This window comes from Mustela lutreola, chromosome 6 (genome assembly GCF_030435805.1).
Source record: "Mustela lutreola isolate mMusLut2 chromosome 6, mMusLut2.pri, whole genome shotgun sequence".
NCBI lineage: Eukaryota > Metazoa > Chordata > Mammalia > Carnivora > Mustelidae > Mustela > Mustela lutreola.
In genome coordinates, this window is record NC_081295.1 from 71,633,337 (window position 1) to 71,661,040 (window position 27,704).

General features: G+C 39.1%; 2 protein-coding genes across 7 annotated transcripts in view; one reads left to right on the top strand and one right to left on the bottom strand.

Moving 5' to 3' along the window:
- The window catches only part of ARHGAP18 (Rho GTPase activating protein 18), a 295,486-nt gene extending 289,874 nt beyond the window's left edge, over positions 1 to 5,612 (top strand). For 3 of the 4 annotated variants that reach the window (XR_009354648.1, XR_009354647.1, XR_009354649.1), the window contains one exon: positions 908 to 5,612. The gene's annotated coding sequence lies outside the window, so the exon portion shown is untranslated. The remainder of the gene's footprint in view (positions 1 to 907) is intronic. The other variant, XR_009354650.1, reaches the window with a different exon arrangement.
- LAMA2 (laminin subunit alpha 2) overlaps positions 1 to 27,704 on the bottom strand; it is a 645,363-nt gene that overhangs the window by 28,016 nt on the left and 589,643 nt on the right. For 2 of the 3 annotated variants that reach the window (XM_059177585.1, XM_059177583.1), the window contains 6 exons: positions 23,108 to 23,246; positions 18,030 to 18,150; positions 15,444 to 15,620; positions 11,673 to 11,821; positions 6,241 to 6,417; positions 5,917 to 6,085 (listed from right to left, as the gene is read on the bottom strand). In XM_059177585.1, the coding sequence (XP_059033568.1) occupies positions 5,917 to 6,085; positions 6,241 to 6,417; positions 11,673 to 11,821; positions 15,444 to 15,620; positions 18,030 to 18,150; positions 23,108 to 23,246 (932 nt within the window). Of the gene's footprint in view, positions 1 to 5,916; positions 6,086 to 6,240; positions 6,418 to 11,672; positions 11,822 to 15,443; positions 15,621 to 18,029; positions 18,151 to 18,717; positions 20,985 to 23,107; positions 23,247 to 27,704 lie in introns of those variants that run through there. The other variant, XM_059177584.1, reaches the window with a different exon arrangement.

Genomic DNA, 27,704 nt, shown 5'->3' on the forward strand with positions numbered 1-27,704 from the left:
CTGCTGCTTCTTTCCCTCAACTCTCCAAAGCCGTTCACAGCAACAACTCTTCATGGCTATTTTTAGTGTTCACATTTCAGATATCAAGGTTCAAAATTCAACTTTCCAATGAGCATCAAGTAAAAAAAATAGAGCCAGTTCACCGTATACATCCGCATGGGCCATGCTGGCTCTAAAGAGTTGGTCTAAACACCATATACATCTGCAGGTGGTGACTGTAGACGTCTACAGTCCTCTCTAACCACACCCACCATCCTCCCTGAGAAATCTCCACAAATACAATATGTAGGCATATTTAATGCAGCTCTAAATGGGCCAAGGAAGAAGAGAAAGCATAAAGGAAAGACGGGCTACCACACTATCAAATGAGATAAGGTACATACAACGTCGTCTGATGAATGACATTCTGGCATATATTATGATGGGGCTGACATGGTCCATTTCACAGGGCGGGGCTTTCTCAGGGAACTCTGAAAGGGCGCTGGGGTCTAGCGAATGCTGTGCTCATGGTGTAAGACGTTGGCGGGGAGGGATGTGATGGTGTAAAGGAGAAGAAAGGAACTGAGAATAGGGAATGGTTCCTGTCTGCTCTGCTAGAACAAAGAGAGGATAGTTCCTATGTCTGGGATTAACTTGGAAGCTTGGGTTCTTAACTACATTCTTACAGTCTACATTCTGATTTTAAAAAGGGAAGAATGGGCATCTGGGTGGCTCAGTGGGTTAAAGCCTCTGCCTTCGGCTCAGGTCATGATACCAGGGTCCTGGGATCCAGCCCTGCATCGGGCTCTCTACTCCACGGGGAGCCTGCTTCCTCCTCCTCTCTCTCTCTGCCTGCCTCTCTGCCTACATGTGATCTCTGCCTGTCAAATAAATAAATAAAATCTTTTTTTTTTTTTTTTTTAAAAAGGAAGAAGATGGTGAGAATGGAAAATGATGTGACACTTGAGATATAATAGCCATATCCTACTGGAGTCTGAAATGGTTGAAACATGGAATCCTCACTCTTCTTTTCCTGGCATTTGTTCTCCCACTGAAAGTGTGACAGGCTAACTAGTCCCGCAGAAGAATGATGGGGTGTTACTGTGAGCCATGCAACGTGCTGGGTGCTTTGTATCATTTATTCCCTCAGAATAATCCTTGCAGGTAGAGAGCATCCTCCTTACTTTTCAATGGGTCATCTTACATTTAGAGAGGACAGGTAACCTGTCAGAGTCCACTGCGTAAAAGTAGGTGGGCTAGGGTAGGGCAGGCTGGCAGGCGCAGTTCTCAGATCACTGGAGTAAAGGCTCAGTATGCGTCCTTAGTGGTCCCCAACTTGGAGGGGTTGAGGGGGGCCATTCGCCACATCGCACTTGCTCAGAGGGGAAATCAGCTATCCAATGGGATGCTGCAGAGGAATAAAGGTTGAAAGCCTTTCCATTTATCTTTTTTAAAAAGTTACGAAAACAAAATACATGTAAGAATTTTTTTTAGATGATGAGAATCATCTCTAGTCCATACTCCATCTGCTGCTAGCATCTGATATATTTCTTGCAAGGGTTTTTTAATGCGTTTTTCTATCTATTGATGTAGATGTGATTATGCATTGTGTATGGTTTTATATCCTGTTTTCTCCATGTCACGTAATGTCGTATGTCATCATCATTTTGTATTGTTTAAACGGAAAGATTTTATGTACAAGACTGTGATGACATATTAAATTTTGCATCTTATAGACCTGTTTTTACACTTCTAGGTACCACTAATCATGTTGTTTGAATAGAGTTTAAGGGGACACCCTGCCATGTTTCCAATTTTCAATCTCGAAAGCTAGTGGGGTGAGTTTGTAACCCACACTCCACACTTTTCCTGACTGACCTCCACACATACTTGCTCACTCTGTCATTTACATTAATGTCTGATTCCTCAGATCTGCTTCTCCATCTCTCCCTTGCTAGCAATGATGATATCGTATTCATTTTTTCATTTAGGAGGCTCTTAAAAGATTATTTGTTATAAATTGTCAAACCTCTAACTTTTAGTCACCTTTAAAAAGCAGACACTTCTCTCCACACAAAGAACTAAAATAAGAGAAAGGAATCAAATTAAAAGATATGTATAGTTCCAGAATCTGAAACTATAAAAATGTAACTCAATAGGGATGGAAATTCTAAGAAATGTAATTATAACCACATGGCATAAATAACTATAATGTGCAAGAGAAGGGGAGATAGCTGTTGGAATTTAGATACCTGGGTTTTTGTGCCAACTATCAAAAATGTGTGTGATCACAGCCCATGAGGTATGTTCTAGGGCTTTGTTTTCCCATGTGTAAATTAAGAGTCAGAATCTTCAATTCTCTCCTAGCCCTGATGTTCTCTGAGTCTTTGTACACGAGCCCTCAGGACCGTCACTCCATTTCTCTTTTGCTTTTGTCTTGTCTAAGTGCATGCTCTGTTTCGGAGAAGTTAAAACATACACTGCTGAGAGAAAATGGAAATTGGAATTAGAACAGAAGGTTACAGGAAAACTTAAATGAGTAAAATCTCCAGTCCCAGATGGGAAAGTATCTTTATTTTCAGAAAAAGGGAAAAGATGTGATCTTGAGAAACCACGGAGAGATAGATATGCTTGAGATTCCCTATAAAACAAAGTTTGTGTGGGCCCTTAGAAAAGAAAGGTGATCACCGGGGATCCGCAGGCTTCTCCACCAATTAACTGGACCAAGGCAAGATGGTCTGGCTTAGACACCTGACTCGAGAGAAGTTCGAGTGGTTTAAAGGCCCCCAAGATTGTGGTTGACTGAATAGGGGACCTGATGATGAGCTAATAGCGGGATCCATCAGTTTAAAACATTGAAGTAGGGGTGCCTGGGTGGCTCAGTGTGTTAAGCCTCTGCCTTCAGCTCATGTCATCATCTCAAGGTCCTGGGATCAAGCCCCACATCAGGCTCTCTGGTTCAGCGGGGAGCTTGCTTCCCCCACTCTCTCTCTGCCTGCCTCTCTGCCTACTTGAGATTTCTGCCTGTCAAATAAATAAATAAAATCTTAAAAAAAAAAAACAACATTGAAGTATTTTCAGGTATAAAGTATGAGGACAGACGAATGGAACGAGAGGTATTGCTGTCCCCTGAACTGGGCACTTTGAAGAATATAGTCTATTCTAGGTGCCGCATTTTGAAAGATATATTTCAAACTTAAGAATATTGATCAGTGCACATATGGGAATTAGAAGTCAGGTCACATGAGGGGGTGCCTGGGTGGCTCAGTCAGTTAAGCATCTGCCTTCAGCTCAGGGCATGATCTCAGCATCCTAGGATCGAGCCCCATGTTGGGCTCCCTGCTCAAGGGGGAAGTCTAGTTCTCCATCTCCCTCTGCTCCTACCCTCCCACCCATGCTCTCTCTGTCTCTCTTTCTCAAATAAATAAAATCTTTTTAAAAATAAAATAAAATATTGTGTTCCTGGATGGCTCAGTTGGTTAAGTGTTTGCCTTCAGCTCAGGTCATGATCACAGGGTCCTCTGATTGAGTCCCCCACTAGGCTCCCGGCTCAGCAAGGAGTCTGCTTCTCCTTCTCCCTCTACCACTCCCTCTACTTGTGCTCTCTCTCTTGCACTCTCTCTCTCTCAAATAAATAAATAAAATCTTTAAAAAAATGTAAAAAAAAAAAAGAAATTAGGTCACATGAAGAATGCCGAGATTATTGACTATTTACCCTGGGGGAAAATATTTTGCTATTTTTTTTCTTTCTTAATTGAAGTATCATTGACATACAATGTCATGTTAGTTTCAGGTGGACAACATAGGGATTTGACAAGTCTTTATGTTATGCCGTGCTCACTGAAAGTGTAAGGACTTCACTATTTTCAAATCCTGGAAGAAATGCTAGAGAAGCCATAAGCTCAAAATATTTCTAGTGACAAGGCACAGACTACTCTACAGAACAACCAGTTCCATCATGGAAACTAAGGAAGAAAATGAGATGTTCAAGGGTTTTCAAATTCTTTGCTCAAGACAGCATGCTCTGCTCACCCATTGGCAAGCATGATACATAGGATGCATGTGCCGTTCAGTAGATAGAGAGATCCACCCCCTTGGATATATTGGTGGAGAAAATGTAAATTGATGGAAATGCTGGAAAAAGCAATTCAGATATACGATTTAAGAACCTTAGGTATGTTCATCATTTAGTCTTATAATTATCCATCCAAGAATCTATTTTAAGAACATAAACAACAAGAAAGTTTGGTATAGGGAGGCACTTACCAGAATATGTTTTCTAGAAGCACTCTAAATGGCCCATGATGAGGAAAAAATAGAATAAATTGTAAAGACAGAGCGGTGCAGTCACATGAAGCCAGACTGTATAGTTAGACCTAATGGATGAAAATCCATTAGGATTCCCATCCTGCCGTTTACTGGCTGTGTGGGTAGGTGGGTGACTGAGGCCAGGTAATTCTTATCAACTCAACTAAAGATGGGATGTTGTATCATTCCCAGAGCCATTATGACAATTACATATAATGTTGAATGCCAATTGTTTAGGCGGTGGCTGGCACATAGTAAGCGCTTAGAAGCAGTCATTATGATCATCACTATATAGCAATTATGCCATTTATTAAATGTTTTCTATATACTAGGCATTTAACCAACATTATTTTTAAGTCTTCATGTTAACTCTTAGACTCACATGTTATTAATATTGCACAGATGAGGAAATTGAGGAATAGACTGGCGAAGTAGCTTCCCCAAATTCATACACATGGTAGACTGGAGTGCAGGCATTGCTACCCAGACTGTCTACTCAGGGACCCATGTTCTCATCAATGAAATGATGACCTCCCATACAATGAAATAACCTGTGTGTCTCTTTGTGTGTGTCACACATACACACACTCACACAGACACAGACGTCCTTGAGTTAGGGAAACTGAAGGATTCTATAAAAATCTGCTTTTTGTTCCTTTCTGCTCCTTTGCTCCTCTCTTCTCGCTAAGAACTGTGACCCCAACCACTCTGCGTGTGCCTCAGGATGCAAATAGTCTGTGTCCTCCTTGTAAGCGACAAAGAGTTAATCATTTCTTTAGAACAGATAACATTTAAGGAAGGACCAGGTGGGAACGACCAGACAAAGCTATCATTTTTGTATTGCAGATCACCAGCCTAGACACCTTGACGCCAGGGCCTGCTGGCTCCAAGGAGAAACACTTGGGCCTTTGTCTTTGTTCTAACCAGTTCCTGGATGCCTGAGAGGACAGAACATGTACATTGGACCACAATTCTCAGTAAAAAAACCCCCACGCCTGAACAAATGAGACTCATACTCCTTTCCTTTTTGAGTCTCCCCGATGCTCCGAATATATCTGCTTTCTCTGTATCTCCAATAAACTCTGCTCTCACTGCCTGCTGGCTCATGTTTGATTTCTGTCCTTCAAGAAGCCAAGGACCCTCTTGGCTGGTCCTGTGAGACCCTCTCTGGCTCTGTGGACATGGCCCGTCAGCATCATAATCAGACACACACATTTGTATGATATCTAATTATGTATTGCCAGTTTTAAAAAACAGAATACCAAATGATATACATGCTATGAGATCTACTATTTAAAATGTGAATAAAAGGGACTGAAAATCAATATGGCTGCCTCCATGCGTTGATATTACACATGGTTCTTGTTTTTGATTACGTAGACATTTCTGTGCTATGCTAACTTTTCAGCTGAAAACACATTCCATTTTATAGGGAGGGAAATTTAAGCAGAACAAATATGTAAATAAAAGTAATCCAAGAACGATGTGAGGAGGACAGGTTTTCATAGACCAGTGACCCTCCCTCTGATTCTAGAAGTAGACCATACCAGCTATCCTGAATCATCTTCTCTCTGAAAACAACTAAAAATACAGGTTAGAATTAGAAAGCAATAGGATATAAACACTTACATGTGCCACAGTGGGGGTGGGGATAGGGAAGGCGGGGGTGGGCACTGGCTCTGGCTGTGTCACTATTTCAGCGGGAACGGCCCCCTCCTCCTCCTCGCGGGGCTTCTGGTGGGCACAACGACCAATGTCCGCATTTTTGAAGGATACAGGCTGTGCAAAGTCCATGGGGCTAGTGGGAAAGAATTAAAATTAGGTACTTTTTATTATTTTTCTAATTAGAATTTCTTCATTGTTTCCCCACCTTGCCTTGGTTTTAGATAGAGTGTAGACTGATCCTCATACAAAAAAAAAAAAAAAAGAAAAGTAGCCAACAGATGTACTTACACAGAGTTTATAACAAGGTTCCATACACAGCCTTCAAAAGAAGGAATATTCCTGAGTGGGGGAGGCTGAAACTCAGGTGGGGCACCCCCAACGAAAAGCTTTTTAACTTCGATTGCCTGTTCTACTGTCAGGTTTTGCATATGCCTTCTGTCTTCATCGACTTGAACCGTAAAGATGCTGATAAACAATGAAAATAAGCAGAATTAAGCACAAAACTCCGGTATCCTTGGAAAATCAAATCTTTCCTGCTACCCCTCCCCCACTTCCTCTAGGAGCTTTTAAGGGAGCCAACCTTTGAGAATTAGGAATTCTACCCTAAGCTAAAGATACTGTTTCTCAGCATCTAGTCCCTCTGCCTCCTTCGTCAGACCTTCCTGAGAGGTGACTAAGAAGGCGATGGTGGGCCTGCAAAGCCCACCCTTGGTTCTGTTGGTGATAGCAGCCCCACACAGAAGCCCATAGAGCTGAGATTTCCGTACAGTGTGGTTATGTGGAATCTGATAAGGCTCAGTGGGTTTAGCACAGCAGGGGGGGCATATGCTCTTTGGTTCTTTATTTCTTGGTTTGTGCTAGCTATTATCTCCTTGCTGGGGGACAAACTCTGCTCCCGAGAGTTTGGATCGCAGGACACCACAGCAAATACTTACAGGGCATTTTATAAAAAACATAGCTGCTTTTTTTTTTTTTAAGAGAGAGGGAGAGTATGGCTGGAGCACACAAGCAGGGGTGGGGGGAGGGGCAGAGGGAAAGGGAGAAGCACACTCCCCACTGAGAGGGGACACTGAGATGGGGCAGATCCCAGGCCCTGCAATCAAGACTTGAGCTAAAGGCAAACACTTAATCTACTGAGCCATCCAGGCATCCAGCCCCAGCTGCTAGCTTTTGGAATAGAAGAGGCCGGCAAGAGCATCATGCTACTTGTTCCTTGCAATGATTTTCCTTAGTGAGTGTTTCATTCATTTCCCTAATTTGCTTAGGAGAGATAAGTCATACACTAGTCATTGAGAATCTCATGCTACTTATTCACAACAATCCTTGGATCCTGGGGCAAAGAATCAAGGCAGACAAAGAGTTCTGATGATGAAAATGACCAAAGGCATTTTTTCTTTTGTTCTGGAAGATTTTGAATTTCAGTCCCACGCAAGAGCACGAGGCTATTAGTAAGTATTAGTCACTAGCCTGAGGATCACGAATGGATTACTGAAAACTTACTACATATCTGGGCAGAAAACCAAAGTACTTAGATGGAAAACTCAGTCCTAAAATGTCATCTCACTTGATTTTGTAAAAACAAAAAACCACATGTGGAACTACAAATAGTAAACTAGGGCAAAGATGTTCTGAAATGGCCCTGAGCAATTGGTCCACTTTGAGAGGGTTCAGATGTAAAAGAATGAAGAAGAAGAAGAAGAAAAAGGATGTCATCGGTGCTCAAAATGTCATTGTTCAGGGGGTATAGAGGGAGCAGGTTGGATTTATTTTCAAAGGACATGGGGGAAAATGGCATATTGGTTTTTTACCAGACTCTGGAAGAGTGTGTTGGCAAAAATAAGAAGGTTCAAACTTTATTGCTAAGAATGTGAGTGGTTTAGGGGACTTTCAGAAAAACACTCACTTCTGGGCATGTGTGACTCACTGAGAAGCAGCCCTGCAACCCCAACACCTTTTTTTTTTTTTTTTTCCCTAAAAGCAATTTCTTACTAACCTGACATAGCAATGTTTAAGAGTTTTAATGAGGGGTTTGAGCCACTATTAAAGAATTTCAGGAAGAGCAAATCTCTGATCTCGATTAGGTTTTAGAGAGCCAGAGACCCTCATGGTTCTGATGTAGACTCTCCGATCAGGTTCTGCCCCAAGGACCATTACAGTGGTCCTTTCTTACTAGATCACAGTAGGGGAGATAGAGAATGAGAATGAGCTTTCAGAAGGAAGATACTGGAACTAAATATTAGTGTAGAAGCTTACTAACTGTGTGACCTGGGCCAGTTTTTTAATCTTGCTCAATCTCACTTCATTCATTTATAAAACGAGGATAAAAATACCTACTTTAAGCCATGGAAAACATTAATTAAAGAATTGCACGGAAGCTATATTACTTAATAAAGGCATTGCTGGAAGACTATAGCTAAATCCTGCTTGTATTTTACATTCTAGGAGCATCAAACTAGATTATGCATTTAGTTCTTTTGTAAAGAGGAACATTATTAATGTGTTCATTATGATTCTGGTGTATTTCCTCTTTTTTAAGTATTCATTCTGTAACTCTTTACTGAGGACCTATTATATGCAAAAAGCACTATAAGAAACATTACTATTAGTATTATGACGAGTTAGCTATATCTTCTTACAACTTCAACAGTTGATTCTTGGAGTTTCATGATTAAACATCTCATTACTAATATTCGGTTTCTTGTTTGTTTGAAATATGGGTCTAAGTGTTTGTTTTCAAATGACCACCAATTGGGTTATATATGTGCAAGAAGATGTTAAGAGAAGTAGGTGCCTAGACACTTGTAATTTACATGAAGAACAAAATCTGCAATTTAAAAAAAAAGATTTATTTGAGAGAGTGAGTGTGCACATGAGTCTGTGTGAGTGTGCATAAGGGGGAGGAGTGGAGCGAGAGAGAAAGGGAAAGAGAATCCCAAGCAGACTCCCCACTGAGCACGGAGTCCGAGCCAGGGCTTCATCTCATGACCTTGAGATCATGACTTGAGCTGAAATCAAGACGCAGATGCTTAACTGCCTGAGCCACCCAGGGACCCTTGTAATTTTATCTTGATTGAACATATTTCGGATGGTAAAAAATACTTGGGTTGCAGTGTCCAAATAATGATCCCCATTCTGGAAATCCCAAATTATTCCTGGAATATTTGATCTAACTTTGTGGCTTTCAGCCTAATTCTGTACCTGTATGAAGAATGCTCTCACAGAGGAGAATACCTGCATATGCATCTACTCCAGACTCGTAGGGGTTAATGCTTTTGTCCTGTACTGGCCATTTAGGTGGAATCAGGGTCAGAAGGGTCAGAGGGCAAAACAGTTATAGAAAGCAGGGATCACTGGATTATCATAGAATTAGACATCAAAGTGACTTAAGTGAGATTTTTGCAGAGGAAGGGGTAGAAATGGGGAGATGGTGGAGGGGGAAGGAGGGTAAAGAGAGGGAGAGGGAGAGAGAATAGGGCAAGAACAATCTTGAAATGTTTGCCTCCACGTTTGATAAAAATCCAATCATTTTATAAGGTGGTATTCAAATTACTGTCTTATCCAGGATTTTAGGAAAAGAAGTGATAATTGACATTTATGATCTGAATAGTGTTGGAAGAAAGCAAGTATTTCCAAATTAACAAGAGTATCATAATCAACGCGAAATAATACAATCTTTGAAGTCACACAAAAGGGTAAGAGTAGGTAGTCGGCGAGCACAGATGGAGGTGTTAAAAGAAAGTGTCTAGTGTTTGACACAGGGAAAGTGTCTAGTGTTTGACACAGAATAGGCATGGAGCATTTAAAAATGTTTCTAGGTGATGTTCTTAGGGTCATTAGCGATCTCTGGTTACTCAGTTAATTGAACCGCTTGCTTAAAGGATAGGTGATGATTGTGTTTTGACCTCAGAGTTTTGAACGAGACATTATGGTAGCAAATGTGTTCTTGCTTTGCCACAGAGTTCAGTGACTACTCACTAATATGTCCAATGCATTATCCTTTAATTAGCATTGAATGGCAAAACTGTTTGTTTATATGGTCAATTAACCGAATGACCAGTTTTCAGGGATGTACTATGCACCGAACTTAATCAAATAAAGGTTGGATTAATGGCCAACAGCTGTGAAGTTGGCATAATAAAATGCCCTTCCTGAAGAGACACCTGTTAAAAGGACACCTTAGCACAACATCGTAATGCAGTGGGGAATGGCAGAATACTTTCTCTACAAAATAACATTATTCTGGATGACTTCTTTTTGTCAACCATATTTCTCAAATCTGCACTTGTTTATCAAGATTCTCTAAATTTTAAAGATTTACAAAGTCCTTCTGACAATGAGAAGGATTTACGTTTTGCAAAGAACCTGAAACCTAGTCTGGGAGACACGTAAAACAATAGTTTAGAGAGGTCTCTAAGATTCAGATGAGAAAATTCAGTCTGCATTCCTTCTCAGAGACCATGACCACAATATCTGGCTATTAGGTTAGAAAAAGTTCTTAGTTTGTCCAAACATCCATCCCTTATTTTTCTTAATCAAGGTTTCTAAACATCTCACTTAGTAGACATTCTGCAAGAAAGCTTAGTATCAATTCAGCCCACCACCTAATGCTCTCTATTAAAAAAAAAAAAAAAAAAAAAGAGCCAAGGAAAGCTTTATCATTCACTTACAAGATAAAACCTTCTTATTACTTATCTAAACTGTTCTACACACAAGAGGATAATTAGAAAATATAGGTCTATATAGAATAGCATCTGCTCACTGAACAATTGCTACACATTCTTACTGTTGTTCTTTAAAAAATATCCTCTGTGTCTTGAGGTTTCTCACATTTGATTTCCAGGTCTTTTCTATGTCTTCAGTCTAATAAAATGGCTTGCTCAAGGCTTCAAGGGCTGAAGTCTCTGGGCTTCTGTTTTCCTTTTCTCTAACTGTCCTTCTAAATTAATTACCTGAGTTGCCATACAACATTTTGATGAAATTACAGACGACTTTCCCAATAAAGGAAATATTAAGTGCCCCAGAATTCTGGAGAAAGGAGAGAGCAGTTTATGATGCGGGTACTGCCAATTTTGTGACTCAGGGCTGGAAAGCAAGTGCTCTCTTGGTCCCTCAGAGAGGCAGCCTCCATGCACCGGGGAGGTGGGACAGCAGCCTGTTCCCGTCTTTCTCTGGGGCTCTGTTCCCTCCTGAAGCCACTCTGCAGGGACCCCAGCACCCCTTGGTCTGGGGAGGAGGGTGCACGGATGAGGCATGCACTCAGCAGCTCTCAGGAGGTCCTGCAGCTGCCTGCCACACTCTGGCTCTGTGACAGGTTTCTAAGCAGCTGCCATAACTGCTTTGGAACCTGAACGAAATAGCAGCTGCCAAAGGCGGCCAGTTCCAGCTGAGCTCCTCCGTGGGCCTCACTCTGCACATACCTTATTTGAGAGGAGAATATTTGAGAGGTGCGGAGGGAGGGATTTTTCTTATCTACAGCTTCAGAAGATGCAGTCGGTTTCTCCAAAGCGAGAGTGGAGAACTGCACAGAATAAAAACGTGAAGAGAATTCCTAGGGGCCAAGTTAAATGAGGTTCCCGGAAGTATGAAATGTCAAGAAGATGACATTACGCTGCTCAACAGCTCTGCAATGCACCGTAGGACCACACGCGCAAAGGTCCAGAGAGTCGTGTGAGCAGGGGAGTGGATGGGAGTCAGGACAAGTTGTCTAGAGCCGTTGTTACCCTTTCGTTCTCTCCACATGAACGGAATGTTCTCTCCCGTCGTGAAACAGACTTGGCTCGGGTTTGATGACAATTTTCCTCATCGTCCGTGTCCCTGTGGAGAGATGCACTTCCAGACGGCCCTTGTTCAGGAATATCGTGTAATAGGCCTGCAAGAGCAAAGGGTCATGGAAGGTTAAGGACGGGTCTCAACCGGGACAGCCTTACAGGTTCCCGGACAGAACTGCAGGTTCCTTGGCTCGGAGATCTTACCTGGGACCTTAAGACCCAATATTTTCTTAGAGCTGGAAATAGCTTTTGAGTTATTGACCATTTTTACTTGTTAGAGGATGTGGAAAGCAGATGTGTGATACAGAGGTCTCTGCAAAGCAGATCTGCTACGCTGCAGGTAATGGCTGTGCTTGCACGGGGGTCTCTAACTCACCAAACCCACTGGAAACAGAGGGTGTCAATACCTCCTCTCTGCCTTCTATTCGGAAGCGGACAGCTCGCGTCCAGACCTCAGATCTGACTCCCCATCTCCTGGCATTCTGAGTGTTTAGACTCCAATTTGTTCTCGGAGCTGGTTGAATAGATTGCTATCACCCACGTGTAACCTGTCTCCCACACTTAGAGAGAAGGAAGACAATTTTTCATCCACAAACATGACTGCTTTCCTCTTGCTACCATTACTATAGCAACCAGGATGGTTTTGAGATCAGATTATGAACCCCAGGGAGCCTGAATGCAGTCCTCATCCCCAAAGCCGAAGCCATGCGTGCTCCCTTTCTTGTGGAGCGGGAGAGCACGTGCTGTACAATGATCTCTCCGTCCTCCCTGGGTCACCTGAGCTGGTGGAGACCATTTCAGTCCAACATCAGAATATTATCGATGACTTACTGAATCATCTAAGCAGCTGTGTGTCCAACACAGAAGGTCCAGAGAATCTGGACTAGCGCTCACTGTCCACCAAAGGGGCAACTAACTGCAAACTACTCACTCCATTAAGATTTTCTGAGCTGGACTGATTGTTCGAGATGATGAACTTCTTTGGCAGAACAGTCACATATAACCCCATGGCATCAAAACGTTAGCTTTGGAAAAGCAAATATGTCAATGTAACCAACACTGGTTCTACAACAGACAGGAACTATTTAACACTGTTTCCTTTTAAAAATAGCACTGACTCTGAGATTTAAAAAAAAAAAAAAAAGAGTATTTATTATCATTAAAATGTTGAAACATTAACGTATTATTTCCAATTTACTTTGCATTACAGTGCTTAATATTTTTTTTTAAAGATTTTATTTATTTATTTGACAGACAGAGATCACAAGCAGGCAGAGAGGCAGGCAGAGAGAGAGGAGGAAGCAGGCTCCCTGCTGAGCAGAGAGCCCGATGTGGGACTCGATCCCAGGACCCTGAGATCATGACCTGAGCCGAAGGCAGCGGCTTAACCCACTGAGCCACCCAGGCGCCCCGCTTAATATTTTTTTTAATTGTTTTAATGGGTCTATTTTAAGACCAATCCTGAAAGCTGGTGATTTAAGTCCATTTTCTTAGTGTCTAGGAGGAGAAATTTGGAGACAGTAGGTGGTGCTTAACCATCTGACAATGACCTAGGAAACACATAACCTTTAGTGAAAATCTACTTCAGAATGTTTGATCTGGTCCTTTTATTTATAACTAGCTTATCATTTATAATAGAAAATAATTTTGTTTTTCAGGATTTAAAGAGAAGGTATTTAAGAGGAAGTTTAAATATTATGGGTATTCAGTGCTTATTATGTGTATTAAAAAATGAGAGAAAATAACACTTTTTCCTCCCTCCCTACTTTAAAGGACATTTTTATTATGACTATTTGATACATTCCTCAAAATACAAGAGACATACATGTAAATCATGAAGCCATGTTCACAACTGTACAATTAAATGAATACCAGTAAAACTACATTCAATTTAAGAAACAACCCATTGCATCTCCTGTGAGTTTCCTCCCCAAACCATCCCCCAGCTTCACCATCTCAGTGGTAACCACTAACATGGATTTTATGTTTATCATTCCCTTGCTTTTTAAAAATTGTTTTTGAAAACTCACATATATATCTGTAAACAATATGTTGTTTAGTGTTACTTTTTAAGAAGATTTTAAGTAATCTCTACACCCAAAGTGGGGCTCAAACTTAAAATCCTGAGATTAAGAGTCATGTGCTCTAGCGACTGAGCTGGCCAATAGCGCCTGTTTGTTGTTACTTGTATTAGAAGTCTGTAAAAATGGCATCATACAGTGTGTAGTACATTTTTTTCCCTCATTTCTCTTCAATTTCTAATATCCATCCATGTAGTTATATGTTTTTTTGTTTTAAATCAGGAATGAGTATTAATTTTTGCCAAATAGTTTTTTTTTTAGCAGCTATTGAGATGTTTATATAGTTTTTCGATTTTCTATTAATGAAATACTCTTTATTTCTGAGATAACCCAAGTTACTCATGGTTATACATCTTTGAAATTTATTTTGTTTAGGCTTTATTTTTGGGGGGAGAAGAATAAGATTTATTATATAATACTTTGGATAACATGGCTTTGAACTGTGTGGACCCACTTATATGTGGATTTTTTTTTTTAGATAAATACAGCATGGTATTGTAAATGTATTTCTCTTTTTTATGATGTTAATAACATTTTCTTTTCTCGAGCTTACTTTTAGAGTACGGTGTACAACACAGTATATAATAGATATAACATAAAAAAATATATGTTACTCTAGTGAGTATATTATGGGCAAGGCTTCCAGTGAATAGGAGGCTCTTTGCGGTTAAGTCACTGGGGAGTCAAGAGTTATATGTGGATTTCTGACCTAGTGAGGGGGTTGGTGTCCTTAATTCCCACATTGTTGAAGGGTTAACCATATTACTGACTACTTGGTTTTAAAGGATAAATGTGATTTTTAAAACACATAAAATCACAAAAAACAAAGCCTGGTTTATAAGGATGCATGCATATTTAAGGACATATTTGTAAAGCATTCCATTCTTTGGTAATGGCAGCCTAGATAATTTCTATAAACTCTTTCACTCAGAAAAACAAGATTGAATGGAATAACGCATATACTTAAAAACATAAGATCGAAAGTGCTGGAGGAATATCAAGGCAGTAAAGAGTGATGATGCCTTAGAGATTGCTTTTAACAGAACCAAATGGCTATGGGGTATGAAAATTGAAGTTCACACCTTACTCTGTGGGCTTTCTCTTCAGGTCATGCGTGAACCCGAGCCTAGGCTACTGTCTCTGCTTGCATGGGTTGGGCTCTATTTGCCTTCTCCTACCCCAAGTTCATTTTCTCTGTGTCCAGAGAGGCTGGAGTGGGTCAGACTTCAATAGACTGCATCACGTTGGCTAGCAAAACTGAGAAATTGATCCTAAGAAGGAATTCAAATTAGAATTTAAGGGACCTTCGCAGAATATCTACAGATGCAGTAAGTAATTCTCAGACAAGAGAAGAGTATTATAATCTGAATTTATTTTAAGCTTTCTCTCCTTAAACATAGATATGCTGAGCCCATATGAAATATAGGTGCAAATACAAGTATCCGCACACCTAGCGCCGACCAATAAGGAAAATCCTCGTGGAGAGAACTGCCGTAAAAAAGACGAGAGTGGAAATAAATGATGCAGATCTAAAAATACAAAGGCAATTTATACAACCTAAATGTCTCACCAGACTCCTTATAAAATTACTGTTTTATATGAGTACTAGGGAAAATGCAACATCAGCGAGGTCTGAGGGTACCTGTCCAGTTTGCCTTCGTTTCCTCCGAGGTTGTACTGGCGTCCCTCCGCTTCCCAAGAGGATGATCCCAGACTCATTCTTGGTGCTGAACGACAGGTTGATTTCTGTCCCTAAGTCAATGGGCACAGGAGCCAGCTCTACGAAACCAGGCTTGGGAAAGCTGACTGTGTAAACATTCTGTGGGTAAAAGGGAAAAACAGAAGAAAAGATCAGAAATGAAAATTTAAGTTAATTTCTCTGTCTCACTTACCCTCCTCCAGGCATTCAGTGTCACCATGAAATACATTGGGAAAGCATGAAACTCAGTTACATGGAGAGCTTGGGAGCAACTGAAGACATACTTCCAGGTGTAACTGAACTTTCTGAGCAGATTGGGTTGAAATAAAAATTCTGGCCTCTTTTTTATTTTTTTTAAGAGTTATTTATTTGAGAGAGCGCAAGCAAGCAGGGGAAGGGCAGAGGGAGAGGGAGAGAATCCTCAAGCAGGCTTCCCACTGAGCACAGAGCCCAATGCGGGGCTCCATTCCAGAACCCTGAGATCGTGACCTGGACGCTCAACCCACTGAGCCACCCAGATGCCCCTGATCTCTGCTTTTATTTGAGCACTTTTGATTTAAAATACAAACAACTGTCACTGACAGACAACATTTTCTTTTGGTCTAAATCTATCTTTCTAAATCTCTGTGGAAAACACTCTCATAATTCCTTGGATACCATCTATCAACCAATTGTTTATGGAGAGAAAGCAAAACTCATCCCATCTTGAAGCTATGTAGAAGCATATAGCTTTTATCATTCATTCATTCATTCATTCATCTGTTCATTACGCAGGCATTCATTCATTTATTTTTCATAACCTTGCCCTCTTACTCTCTCCTCCCCTCCATATTTAAACAGAATCCTGACAGGCACATTCTTTGGTAAAGTCTTTCTTTCACTGCATATGTAGTAGCTATCTCTCTCAGAAAACAGATCATCTCATCATATTTAATGGCAGGAGGACATTCCATTGCAGGGATGCGCTAGGATTCAGTTAAGCAAGCCCATGTTGCCGGGCATTTTGAGGGCTTCAAATGCTCACTTTAAAAGTCCTGGATTTTGCTTGAGTAAAAAGCAAGGCATCCTCTCACAGAGGACATATCCCCCCCCCCCCCCCAGTCTTCCAGGCCCCGTTAAATGATATAAGTGCTGTAAAATGTATCATCTATTTTCTTTTCCAATTTTCAAATCATAGACTTTTGGATAGTTCAGATAAAACTACTGTGCAGACTTTTCAATATTTATCCACATCATTTCTGCCTCATATTTCAGTTGTAAAATAATTCCTGGTGACTGAAAAGTGCCTTTACAGAATTACCATTTTCACACATACAGGCTATTCATTTTCTGGACAGTTTTCCATCCTCATGCATATATCTTTTGGACATGGATAAAAGTTAGGCTTCAGAAGATTAAAAGTCTCGGTAAAACTTTCTTAAAGAAGCCGGTGTGGATCCTTAGTTTCAGTTCTGTATTTCCCTATTTCTTATCCCCAAGCTTCTCACAGCGGATCTCTATGGCTGATTCTAAATTGAAGATTCTAACTATGAAGACCCTGAATGTTCAGTTTCAGTCTTTACCCCTGATGTCTCAGGGATGGATTCACTTTTTCTATCTCCTCATTCTCCCTTCATTTCCCTGCATTCTACAGGGATTCTTACAGTGATTCCAGTTGGCGAAAACACTAAAATGGATAGTTCTGTCATATCAGGGTAATCTAAAATGTATAAACATGATATATTTAACATTAAAAAAAACCCCAAACTTTTAGGATGCCCATAAACTTCTTCCTAGTATTTCCTGACGACTGTTGGCTCTTACTTATGGACATTTTAAGAGAGTGGAGCTGGACGTGTGTTTCTCTCTCTTGTGAGTCAGCTCCCAGTGAAGAGTCAGGGCAGAGGAATTAAATGGAACTCAGGAGCTGCTTCAGGAACAAAGAAAAGTTACTGAAGATACCTGACAGCAGGGAACTTTGCGGTCCTATCAACGATGTTCTTTGTAGATGGTTCCTAATCCATACCATTTTCAAAGAAAAGGAGGTTTGACTTTCAAACTTTCAAACTAGACAAGATGTTATACACTAATGTTTATGGTGTAAATGGCTATTTGTTATTTGTGTAATGCGGATGTGGAATGTGGTAAAACTGGAAAAAAATTGGAGGCCGCTAATAAAGTTACATGTAAGCCACAAAGATAAAATCAATCTAAAAGAGATGACAGAAATGAGGAAAAAGGAAAAGTAATATTGGAAATGAAGAGAGAACCAGAAGAGAGATTAAATTAAAAATGCATGCTATGGAGTATTACACATGTGGGAAATTGGTTCACAATATTGGGTCTTTATCACACCATTTCCTACATTTATGCGATTTTGGTAATTTATAGAAGTGCTTCAATCTTGCTTTGTTATTTAAGCATAGCTAGGACTAGGATCGGTAGGAATTTAAAATATATTAACAAGGGACTGCTCCCTGTAAGAGTCCCCAAACTAAGCAGATGAAATCAGAGACAAAAGTGTTAGGAAGCCATTAAAAACAAACTAACCTCTAGTGAACATCCTTTGGTAACACCAACGTAATCAGGGCTACTGAGTATATTATATGGAGTTCTTGAAATTTCAATATCCTTGAGGCAGCCAGAATATTTCTTCAAATTTACTTCTGGTCTGTTGAAAAGTTACATGAAAAACAAAAGCAACATTATGAGAGAAATGGCAGTACAGTGTTTGTGACTATGGGACAAAAGCCATATACAGCAAACGGCCACACAGTATACACACATATCTCAAACCATGCACATGGGCACACATGTACCCAGCAAACTCGGCTTCTATTATGTACTGGTTAGATTAAGTGCATGTTACCCCCATCCTGCAGAAAGAATCTTTATATAGTTCTTCCTGCTCTCTTTTTAAATTCTCAGCACAGAATTTAAATTCAAGGTACAGGAATTAACGGATTTCTTAAATGTTTCATATGCGTAATGAAAGGGTTTTTGTTTTTTGTGGGTTTTTTTGGTACCAAAGAGTAGACAATTGTATAGGCAGCATAATAAAACTACATACCAAAAAAAAGTTAAAAACAAAACAAAACAAAACCTTGCTCAAAATTTAGGGGAAAAATCTGGACTCATTTATTTTAAGAAAGTATTTTTGTCATTCAGACTTTTTTAGGGGGACAAGGGGCAGCTGCAGATTAAGATAATATTGTATTTCTCTTTAAAGCTTTTAACTAAAACAAAGCCTAGGAAACATCCTTTTGGATTACACCATCCAGAAAAATACTTCAACGCTGGATTTACAGACTGACCCCAGAGTCCTTATTTTATAGAGGTGCAATAACAAAATGAAGCGACCAAAGGTACAGAACATATATTTTTCCCAATAAGATTGAAAATGGCTTTAATACCCAAATCACATTTGATTGTTTACTTTTTATTCTTTAGTTCTTAGGAAAAGGCAAACACACTAGCACCCAGTAAGTGCTCAATAAACAGTAGCTAGCATAATGTCAGTGATGATAGTTCTTTGGCTAGTTGAGAGTAGTCCTGTCCAAGAGAACTTTCTGTGGAGATGGAAATATTCCCTTCTGCATTCTCCAAATTAGTAGTTACTAGTCACATGTGGTTATTGGCACTTGAAATGAAGCTTATGCCAATGAGAAGCTGAACACTGTTATTTAATTGTATTTAATTGAAACTGAACACTGTGGCTGATGGCTACCCTATTGAATAATAGTACAAGTCTATTGGGTTAAAAAATAATACTTTTTTTTTCTGTTAATAAGCATCTATAAAACCCGTCCAACCAACATAAAGATAATTATTTGGATAATGATTAATTGTCTCCTCATGATCCCATGATGACAGGATTCCCTTTTTTTGCCTCAATATAGAACACAGGGCAAGAGGAAAAACAGGTGAGAAAGGAACTCAAACCCTGGCAAGTGTAGCAGGTGATTTATGTCAAGCCAGGTATCTGTTCTGCTTCTTTTTTCTGTCTCTGGAACTGCTTCATTTTCTTGGATCATTTCCCTTTATTCCCAAGGTCTTCTCCTTCTGCTCAGTCAGTTGGTTGTTATGAAGAAGATACCCAGGTGGAGGGTGAGTGAGGATCTTGCTTAGAATCTTATTTATAAAGTGAAAGGATTGGGTGAATTTCATTCTAAGTGTTCATTCTCCTCTAGAGGATGAGCGATTTATTACCATTTTTTCCAGAGGTCTTATCAATAAAGTAAGTCACTTCTCAAAGTTCTGTACTCCACTGTTGCATGGACATACAAGGAACTGTTTCAAAACATGATGATTTAGCGGCTCGATGCTAGGAAAAGCACAGGGGATAAGCAATCACATATGGAGATCAGCCTCCTAATGGTAACCACAGGCCTGTTTCCTCTGTTTGCCTACAAAGTGACACAGTGTCACTCCAGAGTTTTATATTCTTTTATATTTATATATACATTTATATTCTTCCACTGAAAGCCAGCCTTTGCCTTGGAGCCATCTTAGCAAACAGCAGGACTGGGCTCATTGCTACAAGGTGATAGAACAACTTGGATTATTTTTTTGTATATACTTTCATTTCTGAATATTCTATGTTCTGGTATTAGAAGTCTGGCCTTTGCTTGAAAAGTTTCTTGGATAAGTTCAGCTGTATTAGCTCCTTTCCAGAAGGATGACATAGTTAGGCTCTGAAATACCAAAGCACCAGGCTCTAGCCAGAATGTCATCCCTGCACATCTCTGGGGTTTGATCAGCCGCTTACAGAGGCCTGCTATTCATAACTTTCATGTTAATGCTTTGCTGCAAACAGAAATTACAATGCTCCTGGGAAGCTGGGGAGCCTATCCACAAATCTCTTCACCATTAAGGCAAACACTTGTTTTAGGCACAATAGTTCCAGAGGTTCCTTTTTATCTGACTTCATAGCTCATTCTAAATAAACACAACGATAGATAAGCAGCTTTGCAAAGTGATGCAAGGACCCTGTAAACGTGTGCGTATTTGCAGGCTGGCAAAAAGCAGCAAGGCAGTGGTGAGCATTTGGGAGCACAGGCTGGTAGTTCAGCAGAAAGCATGGGGCTACAGAGATCGGGGTCCAGGATTCAACCCATCAGGATACTTTGTTCTGTTCCACGGAACTACGCTGTGCCCCTAAACCTGACCAGCTGCCCTTTGCGTGTGTGCTGTTGCATATTGGCGCCAGGGGGGCACTGTGCGCGGGCCACTGAGAAAAGCAGAGCGAAATCTGTCCTCGTGGCTGTGGCTGGTGAAACAAGTGTAATTGCAGCTCAGTTGGTGGTGGGTGAGCAGCAGCATCTTTGTAAGTAAAGGACAGCATGAGGACTCTCAGAATGCATTACTTGCTCATGAAATGTACTAGGAATGAAGCTGCACAGGTGTTGCTCTTCTTCTCCACTGCTTTTATCTAAGAAGCCACATTTACCCAACCCATGCACTTGAGGAAGGCATGCATAATTTAAATTTTACCTTGCTTTCATACTAGGTCAAAGGGGAGAGAAAAACAAAACAAAACAAAACACAATTTAATCATAATTGCATTTTTGTTTAGTAAAACAATAAATTTTAATCATAAGTCTTTTAAAAAAATATCTCACAGGGGAGAATTAAAAGGGAATGTAACAAAATCAACAGAACAGAAGATAGACATAGGCCCTTGATCATAGTGAAATGAGAATCCAATGACCATTATCCATACTATTCTCTTGGGAAAATTTTCATTTTGAAAAACACTAATTTTAATTTTCGTTTTGAAAAACACTAATTTTAATCTAGTTTATGAATGAGAAAATGCACATGTTGCTATGCCGTAGTATTCTTGAGTAGCTGATGAGCATTGCCTCTCAAGGAGCTTAAACGTAATAGATATAAAAACAATTTCTGTTTGCCTCATCTTTTGAACTTCACCATATTAAGATCATGTTTGTGGGCAAAATAACAGCAAACTATGAATACGTGGCTCTTTGCTTAATCACAGATATATGTGTAAAGACTCTATTGGAATAATGTGCCATGCCATAGAAATATTATAAAATGCTGAACTATGCAAGTAAAAACATCTTAGTGACAGACTCATTAGCTAAGTAGTCTGAAAACCAATACATAAACCCACCTCCACGTAGTCAACATACACACCTTTATAGATAATTCCTAAATATCACCTTATGGTAATTAAAACCAAGTCATCACTAGAATACATAAAGCAATACCTTGATAGCTTTATTTTGGCTATATTTAATTCACTTATAGGGAATTTACTTAATGATATTGCAAAATAGATCTTAGACTTAAGGCACTGTTGGATCCCTCCGATGGGCACAGAATAAATGTTCAACAAACACTTGTTGACTGAATACATAGATTTTTGAGCAATCACTATGTCACTATTCAAATATATTTGCTCTGCAATGATTTTTCCAACCAGACACTTTAAGTTTACATTCCTAGTACGTTATAGTGTGGATGAATGTAGAATCAGTTTATCTACCTCATGAAGCTTATTAATGTAAACCTGGAAAGACTGGTAATTAGTTGCCTGGTCTATGGGTTTAGGGACAGGGAGAAGAGTAAAACTGTTTGTATGCTAGCTGTCATAAAATGAGGTTAAAATTCCTCTGCTCATTTGGAAAATAGGAGAACCACCAAGTATGCTAGCTGTCATAAAATGAGGTTAAAATTCCTCCACTCATTTGGAAAATAGGAAAACTGACTACCATACTTCTCAATTATTATGACATTCCCTCCAATTGTGGTGTGTCTTTTTAGAGTAGAAACACCAAGATAGGATTTTTCTAACCACTAAAAACAAACTAACTAAACTAAACAAAAACTTAAAACATGGTAGTCTGTATTTGCAGCAAATTCTTACTCATATCAATTCATTCCATTCTAGTTAAATTCAATTAACATTTATTGAGCATCAAGTGCTTTATAACTTTTATTTCTTATGAGATGTTTTACAACAAGCTGTAAATTAATACAAATACCAGATGAAACATTTTCTGAGATTTTTTAGTTACTTACATTTATTTTTTGAATTAAACTATGAGTTAATTTTATCTCCCCATCCTGCTATCTATAAAACATATGTGAAATTAAAAAAAAATGTTGGCATGGGTGCGAGAATACCTAATATAGCCTTAGCATTAGGCATATGGGAAAGCTCCAACATACCATTAGCATGTTAATGCTCAGCAATAAAATAGGTTATACTCACAGTATCCTGGAACACTGACTGATTTTTAGAACACTAAGTAGTGTCAGTGTGCCATTACCTCCAGCGACTGTGCAAAGAGAATGACAATTACAAGATGCACATTCAACTCTAGTTTCCACCTTTAATTACTTTTATAATTCTTTTCATCAGGTGACTATGAGGGAAACAGTGATTTCCATCCATCTCTTCAACAAAAATATCAAATTAATCCTTGGGATTCTAAATCCTGGTGTTGTTCTAACATGTAACATGATTTTTTTTTAATTAAGCCTTTCTTCAACTAAAGGTTATGTGACATTCCTGCTGTAATTAAACTTCAGAACTCTGGTGAGCAGAGTGGCCATTTAATTAAAACTTAATCCTGAGCTCTAAATATACACTAAATTACCTCAAGTTTCTCAGTGTTGGCAGACCACCAAAATATATTTTGTCATCTGCTTTCAAGTCAAGACCAAAGTTGTTTCCAGAAGATGAAGTTGCTATGTTCTCCTCCTGGTTAGAATCTATATCTACAATTGATATGTTGGCTGTAAAAGAAAGAAAATGCTTACTTGAGAAAGACCAACCACATCTGTATAATCACTGTTACTTCAAGATAAATTTATTTTCATTCTCAAATTGACATGGATGTTTTCAAGCATCTGTACTATACACATCTGTTTAATAGCTGCAGAAACAATGACATTGATAAAATAAATTATTAAACTAGCCACAAAAAGGGCATAAAAATAACAGTCAGGCAAAGGAAAGAAGAGAGGCATTTCCTTGTTTAAACTGTTTTGTTCAGAAAGCAGAAAGGAAGCCCTTATCTCATTGATTTTCTCCCCTTCATTTTTAAGAGTCAGGCTAGGCTCTTTCTGAACTATGTGCTTTCTCAGCATAATATTTGCTTAGGCCCAGCCTTTAACTGCTTTATATATTTTGGACCCTCGATGAATATTGAGGCATCAGTTCATTAACATGACAGATTTGGTCTCTAAATCTTTGCCTGGTATTGGATCTGAATTAGCAAGGGTCTGAAAATGGCTATTTGAACCAGTGTATTATGAGGGTATTTCTAAATGTTTATTCTTTGGAACACTAGATTCCTGGATGTTACTGGTTCAAATAAATATGATAAACATTGGGTGAGGCAAAATTAAATATGTATTTTAATTTTAAGACTAGCCAGATCTTTCAACATACCAATATTCAATGTAATGCTCCAACAGGGGGATATAGAGCAATAAGTATTTCCCAAATTTATTTGACCATGGAGCATTATTTTTCCCCTTTATTAACACATCATCTTTTAGAATAGTGTTCTTTGAAAGACAAAGAAAAATATCAAACTCTAAAATTCCACTGTAATCTGTAGAAAGTATCTTCAATAAAATCAAACATAATTATCTTATTAATAAATGATCAAAATAAAATACCAAACCAATGAATACCTCAAATCCTCAAAGTAGAGCTTTGTAAAAACAAACAACAAAAAAAAGTTGTTAAATAATTGTCCAATTAAAAAATACTCAGCAAGTCAAGATTTAAAAATTTAATTACTTTAATACTTATATTAATTTTATATGCACATATGTTTTTGATCAGACCAGTGGCTAAAATTAAAAAAAAATTATAAAACCATTTTTAAGACTTTTTCAACATACTCCTTTTTATCCAGATCAGCAAAGAAGTTTTCATATGGAGCTGTTGAGTGGAACATGAAAATAGCCTCTTTCTACAGATCTGGTGCATATTTTAATGGCGTCTGTGAAAATGAGATTCTGCTCTCTATCACAGGCAAGCCAGTGACTGGAGGTAGTTCTCTCCCTTTTCCCTGAGTGAATATATGCATTTTTAGAAACCATTCTAAGAAAAACTGATTAAAGAGCAGAAATACCTTGAATTGAAACTCACTGGCCCAAGTGTTAGCTCCAGCAGAGAGACACAGGATGGCATATTTTTACTGAGTTAACTGTTGACTCTCTCCTTCGAGAGCAACGAAGTGGGTTCTGCTGTGAAATGCTAACAGTTGCTCTTATTTCCTGCCCTATTTCTTCCCCTTACAGAATAGCTGTTCACATTTCAGAGTTGATGAGCTCAGACATCATTTATGGGTAAGCAGGGAAATAAGGGTTTTATTAAATACTAGACAAAGAGTAGGGTCTTAGCAAGTATTTTCTAATCAATGCTGAGTTGTCGTAAGTGAATTGTGACTTTGGTAATTCCTTTTTATTCTCTCAGCTCAGTGAAAATCGAATGATCGTTCTCCATCTTGTGTCCATATTGGTGCACTTGAGGGATACGGTGCACCCACGTGGTGGCCATCGATCTACTGACTGACTGTCTGGGAAGATGCCCAATGCCCCCGATGGAATGTTTCTGAATTTCCAGGGACAGTGCTTCTATAACGCCCCTAAGAACAACTCATATAAAACAACTAACCTGGGCACTAAAAAGGAGGAAGGGTCGCATGGCTGGAGGCTTATTTGAATTCCTATCCTATTGCTCCAAGCAACTAATCTTGCTCAAATCTGCAGGGACCTCCCCACATCCAAACCCAGTGGGGTCTTTTGGTCTTTATCTTCATCCCTGCTATGCAGTATTTGATATTGTTCACAATTCCTTCCTTCAGGAAATGTCCTCTTTTGGCTTCCATAATGCCAGGCTCTCTGGCTTCTTGTACCTTTCCAGCCTCATTCTCAATTTCCTTCTCTGTGACTAATGTCCTTGAACACTTCTGAAGTGTTCTATTCCCTAATGTGTCTTCATTTGGCCACTTGCCGAGTTTTAGCCATCCAGGTAACCTCCATTTTATATCTACTTACTATATGTTGTCAATTCAGAAATATATATGCCTGGACCTGACTTTTGCTTAGAAACCCACATTCTACAGATGAGAAAGCATCATCTGTATACCTTCTCAGTACTTCAAACTAAACATATTCTAGGTCAAAATGATTATCTTTCTACTCCCGAATCCATATGATTTATTTGGTGACAATATGACGCCCACCCAGACTCCTACATTAGAGACTCATCCTGCCTGTCCCCTCACCATTCCACATTTAATCAGTCAACCGCACTAATTTCATCTCCTAACTAACACTGATATCTACCCTATTTTTAAAAGGTTTTATCAAACTGTGATTGACATACTATAAGTTGCTTATGTTTAAAGTATATAATTTAATGAATTTTTAGATATGTATACATCCATGAGACCAGCACCATAGTCAAAATACTAAACCTATGCATCATCCCAAAAGTCTTCTAATTCTTGTCATCCCTCCTTCCTGTGCCTCCCTACATAACCTCATCCTCTGTAGCCTCCATCTGCTTTCTGTGAATCTTGGTTCATTTATGTTTTCTATATACTTGACATAAAGGTATTCCTTTACGTCTGCCTTCTTTGGCTAAGATTTTTTTTGCTAGTCATCCATGTTGTGTACATATTAAGAGCTCATTAATTTTTATTGCTAAATAATATTTCATTGTGACAACATATAATCTATCTACTAACCTGTTAATTGATGTTTTAGTTACTTCGTTGTTTTTTTGAATGTCATGAATAAAGACGCTGTGGACATCCTGGTACAAATCTTTGTATCGATAGATGCTTCATGTGTCTTGGGTGAATGCTTACAAGTGGAATGGCTGGTTCATACATATATTTAACCTATTAAGAAACTGCTAACCTATTTTCCAGTGTGGCTATACATTTTCCATCCTCATCAGCAGAGTGTAAGAATTCCATTTGCTCCATATACTTGCCAGCCCTGGGTATGTTCAGTCTTTTTAACTGTTGGCATTTTAGTAACTGTATGGTGGTATCACCTTGTGGATTTATTCTGGCATTTCCCTAGTGTCAAAGCCCATTATAACTCTTATTTCAAGCCATCATTCATCTCCTGCTTGGACTATTCTTGAACCTAACTGGTCAATCTGCCTTCGGTTTGATCTTCTGAAAATTTAGCTTCCTCGTTTCTCCTTTTTCTGATTATTTCTTTACAGCCTCCTTTGTGGGATCTACCTTTACTATACCCCTTCAATACTGCTGTTTGCTGCAGGGCTTTGGATCACCTCGCTCTAGAAATGACTGCTTGGTTCTTCTCATCTCTATTCAGCTCGAACTACTAATGGCATGATAATGATTCTGAACTGTCCATCTCTCCTACACCTCTGCTAAACCTCAGGTATACACAACTGATCGCCTGCCAATTACACAGCTTGCCTATGCTGCTAAAGATATTAAGGGTGCTTTACTACAATATGTCCAAAATAGAACTCAGCATCTTTTCCAGAATACATATTCTGTTCTTTTTTATTTTCAATACCATGTGATTACACTAAAATATTTTTGTTATTTAAGGAAAGGAAGGAATTATTCTTGACATCCCCATTTAAAACATTTGTCCTCCACACTGAATATATCACAAAGCTCTTTGATTGTAAAATGCTTAATGTCTTTCCATTCTACTCTTTATTCTCCATTCTCATGGTTTCCTTCTCCTCACTCTTCACTTGGTTTACTACAGACTGCAGTAACCCTTGAAATTGTCATAAATCTACCTTCCAAGGTTTTCTGAGGAAACTTTACTAAAGTACCAATCTGATCTTGTCACATCCTTGATTAAAACTGTTAGTAGTTCCCCACAGGCTTCAGGATAAAGTTGAAACTTATTAGCTAAGTTCACAAGACCCCTTATGAACTGGCCTCTATTATCTTTAGTCTCATTCAATAATTCTTTTGACAACATTCATCCTGTTAGGCTATGGATTTACTTGTAGTAACTATAGAGGCCAGGGGAAGGCTACCCCAAGATGGACCACTCTGACATGAAGATTAGTTTGAGTTAAAAATCAGTCAAAACCATTTGCGATGACATGGATGGAGCTAGTGAGGATTATGCTTAAGCTAAATGAGTCTGTCAGAGAAAGACAAATACCATATGATTTCACTCACATGTGGAATTCAAGAAACGAATGAACATGGCAGGGAGGGG